This window comes from Prionailurus viverrinus, chromosome A3 (assembly GCF_022837055.1).
Source record: "Prionailurus viverrinus isolate Anna chromosome A3, UM_Priviv_1.0, whole genome shotgun sequence".
Taxonomy (NCBI): Eukaryota; Metazoa; Chordata; class Mammalia; order Carnivora; family Felidae; genus Prionailurus; species Prionailurus viverrinus.
In genome coordinates, this window is record NC_062563.1 from 127767231 (window position 1) to 127779069 (window position 11839).

The window sequence follows — 11839 nt, forward strand, 5'->3', positions numbered from 1 at the left end:
AAAAAAGTAGTCCACTCGTCATATCTTGCCATATATGCTCCCATGGGTTCTAAAATCAGGATTCCTGTTGCACATTATTGTGGTTCTTATAAGTTTTTGCCAGGGAACATAAAACTGACCAACTTTGAAAAAATCATTAGGGGGCTGAGGTTTTTGATGGCTGAACAGTAATCCCACGTTCCTTAATAAACATGTACACAATAATAAACATTTTGAAAATAATTTTCTTTTTTTTTTCTTCTTTATGATTACGGAATTGACAAAAACCAGAACGGACGGGAAATAATAAATTATTCTCAAGGCAGAGGAAAAAGAAAAATAACGTTCACACAACTTATCAGGTATGAATGGAAACTGTATTATATATTCTTACAGTAACTGAACTAGTTGAAACATACAATTTTTATCTGTAACTTATTTTATCCACAATATTGGGGGGGGGGAACCCCACAGCACACATGAAAACGATTTTTCTACAGTTTTAAAGTGAAGATTAATAATTATCTGGATAATTATTTTCAACATTTCCTCCCGTGAAATAATTCACATTGTTAAATACCAGTGTCTTTTTTCCCCTAGACACACTTTACTAGTGAAGTGAATATCTGATTTTAAATGTCACCAGGATGATTACGAGCATTTTTTAAAAGTTTTTCCAGACACGGAGAGATTTGGCCTGGCGCTCACAGAACACCCTTGTTTTTTTTGTTTGTTTGTTTTGGTTTTTTTTTGTTTTTTACTGGAGAAGACTCTCGAGAGCAACTGTGGAGAAGCCGCTTCCGAGGAAAACAGAATTTTAGAATGTTAAAAGCAAAGCTGTTTCTGTTCACAAATTAAACGAGACACAAATTAAGAGAGAGAGAGAGAGTCTGACTTTTCCCCTTAATTCTACCAGAGGGAAGAAAATCTTTAGACCGGCTACAGTCCAAGCACCCGCAAGAGGCGCTAAAAATAGACAATGTAACCGCCCCGGGGCTCTGCGCTGTGAGGGAGAGACTACCGGCGCTCCAGCACAGCAGGTAGGGAGGGGGCGGGGCCGGGCGGCGGAGGGGCGGGGCTGGGGCGTGGTCGGGTGGGGGCTTTCCCTGAGGCCCCGGCCGAAGCCGGCCTCGAGGGGCGTGGCAGGGGCGTGACCAGGCGGAGCCGTCTGGAGCCGGCTAAAAGGCTGGAGCGCGGCCGGACTCCGTCAGAACATCTCGGTTCGCTGCCATGTCCTTCGCGCAGTGCACCGCGCAGGGTGCCGGGTTCAGGGAGCCTGCCACCTCCTTACAGCCTCGTGAGGACGCTGATTCCCGACCGCCCCGAAGTAAGCGGCCCCGTCTAACGGAGCCCGGCAGTGCCTCTGAGGTGGAGTGGAGGCTGCCTCTGGTGCCTCGCTTGTCTGAGGTGGAAAAAGCCTGGCAGTGGTTGTCGCCCAGACCCTTCCCGGCCCTTCTTCTTTCAGCTAATGTGATTTTTGGTAACTCCACAGACTCGCGTGTGGAGAAATCAGTCGGTGGGGAGCAGATACGTAGTCCGAGATGCCCAAAGGGCGAATTTGAGGTGAATAGTTGTTTGCCGTCTCTCCCCTCACGAAGTTTTGATTCTGGTTTGAGGGCTTCTGGAAAGTCTTGTGAAGCAGGACTGAATGACAAAGAGGTTTTCGGTGTGCACCGCAGTGACAGAGCTGGAGCAGAGGTCCGTCCGCTTCTGCCCAACCCCTCTACAGACGATATACATGGAGCTAAAAGAAATGCGGCTGGAAAACAATATTCAGTGCAAGGGAGGGACGGTATTCAGGAAGACGATAGTTATGTGAAACAGACAGAAAACCTATGTGGGGATGTTACCTTTCACAAGGAAACCAAATCACCATTTCTTGATATTAAGTGCAGATGGAAAGCTGACGGTGTTACGCCATCTCATAAAAAGGAAAGTAACATTTCAGCATCGGCACTAAATATATCAAAATCTCAAAACCAGCCCAGCATGGAAATTGCCAAAGCCAGCTATTTTAGAGACAGAGGCACAATAAGTATCCCTGAGTTTCCAACTGACTTAAATAGCAAAATGTCCTCTGTCTATTTAAAGGGAACAGCAAAGAAAAAGAATGACAAAAACGAGGCATATGTTAGGGATTTCACAAACGTTTACTGGTCCCAAAATAGACCTGATGTTAAGAAGCAAAAGTTACAGGATGATAAAAACATTGTGGATGCCGATGCAGAAAATATTTTTTCTGCATGCTATGAAAGTAACCACCAGTCACTCAGCAACCAAAATATTTGTGTGAGAAAAAAAGACTTGATCGGTTTAAACTACTATAACCACAGTAGTATCAAATCTGATGTAACAGACTCTGAAAAGAATTTCACTATAATACTGGGGAATGCAAATTTGGAAGAAGCAGAAACATGCCCGGACATTCATACGTTTACCAGATTAGAAAAGTCTCAAAGCCAGGGCTCTAATATTAGTCACATCTCAGAAAAAATAGGGGCAGTTTGTTGGATTTGGGGTAATTACAAGACTCAAAGTGAAAACGTTAAAAGAACTGGAGAACAATTGAATTTTCTACAATTAGTAGAAATAGATCTTTTAAGCAAAGGAGATTATCACTATACAAAAGCCCTGAGTACACGTGAAGAACAATCAAAGCCTCTCATGATAGGAACACTTGGTAGCCAAAAAGCTTTAATAAGTTTTTTTCAGTTAAATGGTAAAGGAGAAAGCAACAATATGCTACAATTAAGATATTCTGCTACACAAAAAGGCTCTCATTTAAGCAAAGTTTTTGAAAATTCCATTATGGAAATTTTGAATTTTCATGAAAATATCTCAGGAAATCAAAAAAATGATAATGTTTTAAACTGGCATGAAATTTTCAAGGATAAGAAGCGAGTTGATCTTCAAAATCTAATAACTAAGAATATGAATGTCAATAGAAAAAATGATATGTTAAGCATATGTTTACAAACCAGTATTTCAGGACCTCTAAATAGCATATTGAAAACCAACATAGCTTCTTTGCTGAATAACTTTAACTGTTTCATTAGAATTGAAAATGATCCTAAATTACAAGAGAGATGCATTGTCAAATGGATAATGTATTTGCATTATTCAAAGAATAGTATAGTGGAAAATCATACTGTGTATCTAGCAAGGACTTTAACTTTTTCAAGACTATTAGAAGGTAACATGAAACCTATATTAAGAAAAAGAAAGTTCTTTAAAACTGAACAAGTTTTTGAAGAGTCTAAGAAAAAACCTTCCTTCACTATGATGACTAAAAATAAACATTTTCCAATTTTTGAAACATATGAAAAAAATCCTCTTTTAATGGATTTTGATGACATGGATAAAATTTCTTTTACAAAAGACATTTACAAGAATAAGAGCTGTCCTGAACAATTCATGAATGAGGAAAATTGGACTCACTGTACACCTAATGCTGTTAAAACACATGTTAAATCTGGTTCTCAATTTATACAGAACCATAGATATATTAATGAAAAATTGAATGAAGTAAATATGTATAACCAGGATTTAAATACTGAAAGGAAAAAGGAGCATAATAAGATCAGCATTAGTTTTAAGTGCATATTTGAAGATTTCTTCAATATTAGGCCCCGGACCATACCAACAAACCACGGCATAAACCATAGTGAACAAACCAATCTTGGGACTATAATGCAGGTTCTAAATTTTGAGAACTTGCTAAGTGAAATCAACGGGAAAAAACAAGACTCAATTTTGAAAGAGGAAGTAAAAGTCACAGCACAAAGTTTAACAAACAGTTGCCAAATTAACAAAGACATTAAGATAGAAAAGGAAGAGAAGAATAATTTTTGTTTAATGGATGGCATGTTTTCTATGCAACCAGTTTCACTAATGAGTAAAAAAGTAAATGCAGAAGAAACCAAATATATTAATCAAAATAATGTAGCTGACAGAAATGAATATGAGCATGTTTTGCAAGAAAGTGAGTTAGCTAATTCAGAGTATTTTCATCCAAAGAATGACTCTACAGAATGTGTTAATCATCAATTTGAAACTGATTTGAGTCTAGGGAACAATGAATGTTTTCAGGATTTAACTGCCAAGTGTTTATCAACAGAAGCTCAGACAATAGTGAGCAATTTTGAGATGAAGAGTAAATTTGATTTAGTACTTGAAGAACTTCATATGTTTCATGAAATCAGTAAGGAAAACAAAATTGTAAGCACTGCAGAAACAAACAATGGGCAAGAATATTACCTTAGAGAAAATAATGATATTGAGGAGGTAAAAAAGGAGATGAAAGAAGATTTGAAAATGGTTACAGTCAACGAAATATGTGTATCTTCTTTGCTCCGTGATACTATAACATGTCCTAATATGCATAAGAGACACCAAAGTTTATTTAAATGGAAAGCAGTATCCAATAATGGGAAACAGGAAGTTCCAAATGAATATTGCTGTTCAAGAGCAGCAGAGGAAGAATTACTTTATTCCACTTCTAAGGAAGGTATGAAATTAGTTTTAAATATTTTTTTATCATGATAAAAAAATTCTGCTTTTTTTTCTGTGTAGGCCAAATATATAATTTTGGGAAAAAAGGAGATAGAGGTAAAGTGTAAGATAATATTTAATGATGCACATTATTTTTCTATAAAATCCTGTTCAGACATTAAGTAATAGAGTGAAGCTGAAGGTAACATGTGATGAAAATTTTTTTAAAGATTATTTATTTATTTTGAGAGAGAGAGAGAGAAAGAGGGAGAGATTGAGCCCTTCTCTCGGGGCACAGAGAGAAGTAGAGAGAGAGAGAGAGAGAGAGAGAGAGAGAGAGAGAGAATCCCAAGCAGGCTGTATGTGGTCAGTGCACAGAGCCAGACGCGGGGCTCGAACTCAGGAACCATGAGATCATGACCTGAGCCGAAATCAAGAGTCCGGCCCCTTAACTGACTGAGCCACCCAGGTGCCCCTACAAGTGCTAAAATTTTTAAAAGGAGCCTTGATGAATCCTGCTTCATTTACCCAAATATTAGAAGCCAATAGAAGGAAACATTTTTGAGAAAGTAATTTGTTTACGGTAGTAACATTTTATGTAAAAGTTACTTTTTGCTATAACCTATTGCTTATTGTTTTCAGACTGTGAAAATCCTCCACCTAAAAGGCCTGCTTTTTTCTCTGATGAACTTAGGGAGGAAAAAATTACTTACTTACTGAAGGGAGGTAAGATTTTTGGTTATTTTCTAGAATACCTTCTGAGATGACTATTGCATTTTGTGTTTTTAGCATGAGGAGAATATACACAGGGTATTAGGGAATAAATACAAATTTAGCACTTTTGTAACTGCTAATGGTTTACTGATGCAAATTCCAATAGTTAAAAAATCAGCTAAATATTAAAATGGCTACAATCAGCCATTTGGAATATTACTGGGAAATGTGCTCTACAAAACTGTGTTTAAATATTTGCAGTGATGTGTTGCCATAGCTACGTGATGAGACAGGGGTTAATACACGTATAATGTGTGTGTGTAACATTAATTGGCAAAACCAAAAAAGATATTTATCGAAGTTGACTTTTCATTGATGAGATGTTATTCTGAATTGCATATTTATTATCCATGTTCTCTATTCTTTAAATATTATGGGGCTTTTTATATTGATATTTTATTTAGTAATTAAAAAACATGTCATTTAGGTATTATTAACATGATGTAACTTATGGCATTTAAACTTTTGACTATTAAAAAAATTAAACTAAAGAAAAGTTAAACAACTAAAAAAGGTCTTTGCCTAAAAAAAAAAAGTCTATAGTACCTGAATAAAACACACTAAGTCTAATATCTATTTTAACTCGTGAGGTAAGGGTAGGGTTGAAATTAGGAAACTGTTTTCTAAATGACTAAATTTGCGTATGGTCAGGAATCGCAGGTGCTCGGTAACAAGACTAGATCTAGAAAGAATAATGATGGAGGTGAAATGTATCTACCAAAACATCTTTAGTCATGGACCGTTTCTCAAAGTATCTTTGAAGGAAGATTAGGAAGGAATGTCCGGAGGGTTTTGAAGGAAGATTAGGGAGCGCCTACTCATATGGTCATCGTGGTTACAATTGTGACAGTGAAATTGAGTGTATGAAGAAAATTAAAGTATGTGCACAAACGGGAAAAGAAACGTTACATGTGTTGGAAATATCTGAACCCATCTAGTCTACAGGGCCTTCACAAGGAAAAGAGCCTCATCATGAAATATGAAAAATAACGTGGTCAGCCAGGATTATTTAGTACCATGTTAGGACAGTCCTCTTGGATTTACTTTTGAAGTGCATACAAACGGAGTGGTTTTTCTGAGACTTGTTAAAAATAGTGGAGGGAAAAAGTTGGGGAATGCTGGGAAGGAGGGGGGCTAGTAAAAATGGATTAATTCTGCCTAGGCGGAGTGGGTGCCTGCTTGTGCTTCTGCCTATGGGATTTTGAAGGCATTGGGGAGTGGTGGGTTCTGCCCTGGTGCTGAAATGTTTCTGATACCTACCCACTGGTCATCATGATGCCTCCCATCTACCAGTCATGATTCCGGGGCATCCGGTCTCTCTTTGTTTCTCTCTCCTGTCTCTCTGGTGTGCAAAATACAAGTAGTTTGAAATTATTTTGAACACGGGAAATAGGCCAGTCAGTGCGCCAGGTGCTTTATATATCATTTAGCACCAAGCCTTCTCTAACCTGAATGTATAGATGAATCACCTGGGTGTCCTATTAAACGATTCTGATTATTTTGTGGGGTAGGCCAGAAGCTTCTGTATTTGCAACAAGCAAATGTAGATGCTGCTGGCGTGTGGACTTTGACTTGCAAGGATTTAGAAAACATTGGAGTCAGTATTCTTTCTAAAAGACTACTAATACATTTTATGACTTTTGAATGTTTAGGATTGTTAAGTAACACAAAGCAATAGATTAATCTGGTGTACAGTAGTAGTAAAAGGGATCACAATCTATTCATAAAAAGGTAGGAAATCCAAGGAGATGAGGAACCGTATCCTCATAGCCACAACTTGATGACTGTTTCAGGACATATGCTTTGCAAAAGGCCTCTGTTGATGTAAATTGGTTCGGTGATTTCCTACCCATTGCAAAATCACCAGCAGTATCTGTAATATTAGACCATGAAAGAGGAGAGCTATTCTTTGAAAAAGTAATCAAATGGACTAATCATGGCTTTGCTCTGAAATAATAATCTCATAATGAAGTCCCCTTAGTATATAAATTGCTGAAATTATCTAATTTATAACCAAATCTAGCCTATCAGACACGACCCAACAATTTTGTTTTATTTAAAAAATGAAAACAACTGGTAATGTTTTTTCTCTTATTTTTTTATAATTAAGTTTATAGTTTTAATGTTGAATAAAGTACCATAAACTGATTTATAGCTATTTTTGTGTCTTTTTCTCCCTATTTGCATATAGTTAAGCTTTGTATTTTATTTCATTATTATTTACATCGGTAAACACACAGGTTCTGTTTGGTTCAGCTTAATAGAAATCATGCCATTTATCTTTTGTCAGAATTATTATTAGGCTGATTATACTATTTTCAGTAAAATGTGCTATTATATTAAGGTCATACTAATTCATTAAAGCTGGCTGAAAGCCTGATACATTTTTAGCTTTATATTTGTACCTCACTGTTTATTTATTTTTTTAAAAAAGCACTCTGAAAATTAGAGGTATTTTTGTATTTCATTATGAAGCATAGTTAATACTACCTGTCTGTTCTACTGATTTAGTAACAGTATACCTCCATGAAATGTTTTAAATTTTTTTGAATATGATCGTGTGATGTTAAATACAACTTTCAAAATCAGAGCCCTCCATTTATACATAAACAGATGAAATACATCTGTGCTCTATTATTGATAATAGTCTCTATTAAAGCCAAATGTAATCATTAACAGCATAGCCTACTGTTTAGCTTCTAAAAAAAATGACATGGTTTTTAAAGCCACAACATCAAGTTAATTATATAGTTTTGTTATTGTTTTTAAGTCAGACTACCTGACTGGAATGATGATTTTTTTTTAGTTGTTATTTTATGTGGGCAAGTTACTTAACTTTTTTTTTGTGTTGAGACTTTCACATTTTAAAAATGGGGATAGGATTAAGTAAACTAATTAATTTAAAGCACTTATTAGCTCAGTGACTCAGTAAATGTTTCCAGATCATGATTAGAAGTAAGTAAAACTTGTTGGGATGAGCCCTGGGTGTCATATGGAAACCAATCTGACAATAAATTGTATTTAAAAAAAAAAGAAATGAGAAAAAAAGAAGTAAAGTTTTTAAGCTTAGAAACTACAACTACAATTTTACTCTCTTATGCACTTTTATTATCTTATATTTTAGGTAGTAATTTTTCACATGGAATTTCAAGAGTACTACCTCTTAAGACATGCAGTCGACCAATCAGAATTGGTTTGTCAAGAAAAGCTAAGCTTAAACAACTTCATCCCTATCTGAAATAAATGTTATGAGAACTTAAAAGAAGACATTGGACTTTAACATTTCAAAACATTTCACTGCATTTATAAGTGTTTTGTTTCCTACTTTGGTTAAATGCTTTCTCTTAGTTTGGGAGTTTGGGGCTTTCTTTATTATGAAGTATGGAGAAGGTTTTGTGTGTATGTGTGTGTGAATTATCTAATTACCTTTAAACATTACAAAATATTTCACTGATGTTTCCATATTATATTATAACATATACATTAAAGGCTTTTCATGATCTCGTAAAACATGCCAATGTATTATTTTTCATGATATATATGTATAAGTCTTTTATAGAGAAGAATATTAGCCTTTATAGGTTTCTCAAAAGTATCTGTGACTCATAAAAATGGTAACAAACCACTGTTCTAATCCACTTGTTTTTTTTTTTAAGTAAAAAATAGAGGTTCAAAGAGGATGGGTAAGATTTTTAAGACCGCAAAATTAGTGTCAGGATTGGGATAGAGGCACTTTCTGAAGAATTCTTTCCTACTTTTCTCTGGATTCATTTTCTAATTACAGAAAATTAACATGTATTTATTTTTTGAGAAGCAGAGAGAGACAGAGTGTGGGCAGGGGAGGGGTAGAGAGAGAGAGAGGCACAGAATCTGAAGCAGGCTCCAGGCTCTGAGATGTCAGCACAGAGTCCAACGTGGGGCTCCAACTCCCAAACTGTGAGATCATGACCTGAGCCAAAGTCAGACGCTTAACCAACTGAACCATCCAGGCACCCCTCACTTTCTAATTTTTATTTCTCCCCCACAGTCTACCTTTGGCCCCAGAGCAGAATTATGATCATGTAGTTAGTAACTATTCTTAATTTATTCACTCATAAAACAAATACATTTTAATCCTACCATTGTATTAAGCTCAGAGATAGAATACAGAAAACACGTATGAGAACCCACCTTATGGAACTTATTTTCTCTGCTTAAGATTGGTAAAGAAATGTATAATATACATAATTTATTTATTTTTTTTTTTGTTTTTTTTATATATTTTTTTATACATAATTTAAAGGTAGCCATCAGTAGAATAATACTTTTCAAAACATTATACAGAGAAGCAACAGTAAAATTGGTTACTTAAAGTAAGGAAAGAGGGAGGCATCAAGAAAGCATTAAAAAGCAGAAAGCATACAATGCAGAAAGAAGACTAAATGTATCAATTCACAAAATATATGTGACTGGATTAAATTCTATTACAAGCCAAGGTTCTGAAACACACTAAAAACATCTCAATTTCTCTGTATTCTTTAATTATTACCCCCTAGCAATGTACTTTCCAACTTCTATATCTTGCTCTGATTTCTCTCCACGCCTCCACCTAAACTCACCACCTTCTCAAACATATAAACACTTTTCTAGAAAGAATGCAAGTTCCTTGAAGGCAAGATTCTTTCCCATGTGCCTAGAATAGCACCTGCCCTTCGTGAGTACACATAAAATATTGAGTGAATGAATAATAAATTTTTACACCTGCTCATAACAGCTATATCTTTTTGAATTCTTAATAGTTTTATGACCTTGGGCAAGTCCTCATTTCTTTTTTTTTTTTCATTTTTTTAAAGTTTATTTATTTTGAGAGAGAGAAAAGCACGAGTGGGGGAGGGGCAGAGAGAGAGGTAGAGAGAGAATCCCAAACAGACTCTACAACATCAGTGTGGAGCCCAACGCAGAGCTTGAACTCATGAACCGTGAGATCATGACCTGAGTCGAAACCAAGAGTTAGAGGCTTAACCGATTGAGCCACCCAGGTGCCCCTGCAAACTCTCATTTCTAAAAAGGTGATAACAATATTTCTTTGGATCATTGTGAAGTTTAAATGAGCTAATACATGTTATGTATTTGTAGTGGCTCTGATATGTAGTAATTCCTTAATAATGAATAACAATTTGCTGATACACAGTAATTACTCAATAATTAGTAACTATTTAGAATGACTGACCTTTTCTTGAATTATTTTGGATCAGGAATTGGATTATTTTCAGGAATATGCCTATTCCTTTGAGTCTTATGAAGATGTTCCTTTTACTTTTTTTCTACAAGGGTCCTCATCTACCTCTTTTTTCTTTTTATTATTATTACAAGCCCCTTTCGGATTTCTTTCTTTTGTCTGTTATACAAGGCAAATTATTTCATCACAGTCAAGATTTGTCTGGACGAACCTTGGTTCTTTTCCTTGTTTTCTGTTGCTGTGTGTGAATATCGAATTCTGTTCTCACATCTATTTCTCAAGGGCAAACCTATGTGCTTCCAATCTTATTCCTAATATTTAGGATGCTTTTTTTATTTAAAAATTTTTAATGTTTATTTATTTTTGAGAGAGAGAGACAGAGACAGAAACAGAGAGACAGAGCCGCAAGCTGGGGAGGGGCGGAGAGAGAGAGGGAGACACAGAATCTGAAGCAAGCTCCAGGCTCTGAGCTGTTAGCATAGAGCCGACGTGGGGCTCGAACTCACAAACTGAGAGATCATGACCTGAGCCAAAGTCGGATGCCCAACTGAATGAGCCACCCAGGCACCCTTAGAAGGCTTTTTAAAAAGAGGTTTTTCTACATATTTCTATCCTTTCTTGAATAAATGGTGCAGAAACTGCTAACAACAATTTTTTTGTCGAATAGCAGAGAATTGCAATTCAAGACATGCATGCTATGGCAAAATCCTAGGCGTGTCTGGAGAAGAAAGACAAGGAATACTTATAGAAAAAAGAGGGGAGTTAGAAGAGCTATTATAAACAAAAAGTATATTGGAATAAATGGGGAGTTCAAAGTGTAGTGACTTTTCATTGGCTAAGTTGTGGCTGTCTCTCCTTGACTGGGCTATTGCTAGGCAAGGAGAAAATCTTTCTTCCTCCTACTGGGGTAGTAAAGTATAGGCTTCTCTCAATTGAGAGGGCAAGATATGCTCTTCCTATTGGGGTGTGCAACTGACAGCCAGGGGTAGGGCATAAGATCTTTTGCTTCTGGCCTCCTGACTTCATTAAAAAAATTTTTTAAAATACTTATTTTTGAGAGAGAGACAGAGACAGAGTGTGAGCAGGGGAAGGACAAAGAGAGAGACAGACTCTGAAGCAGATTCCAGACTCTGAGCTGTCAGCACAGATCCCAGTGCAGGGCTCAAACTCATGGGCCATGAGATCATGACCTGAGACGAAGTCAGATGCTTACCCGACTGAGCCACCCAGGTGCCCCACTGACTCCATTTTAAAAGAGGTTTCCCTTAGTCAGTTTCACAAAACTTACAACCACTCCTGGTTCTTTCATACTCTGAACTATGTGATAAGTTTAATCTCCTCACCCATTCTGTACTGCTTACAGTACTTTTCCATGCC

General features: G+C 36.3%; 1 protein-coding gene across 1 annotated transcript; it reads left to right on the plus strand.

Moving 5' to 3' along the window:
- Positions 1-1209: 1209 nt before the first annotated feature.
- Positions 1210-8646, plus strand: RAD51AP2 (RAD51 associated protein 2). Its single transcript, XM_047853532.1, has 3 exons — positions 1210-4486; positions 5113-5196; positions 8369-8646. The coding sequence occupies exons 1-3, from the start codon at positions 1210-1212 to the stop codon at positions 8485-8487; spliced, it is 3480 nt and encodes a 1159-aa protein (XP_047709488.1). The 3' UTR covers positions 8488-8646.
- Positions 8647-11839: the final 3193 nt, after the last annotated feature.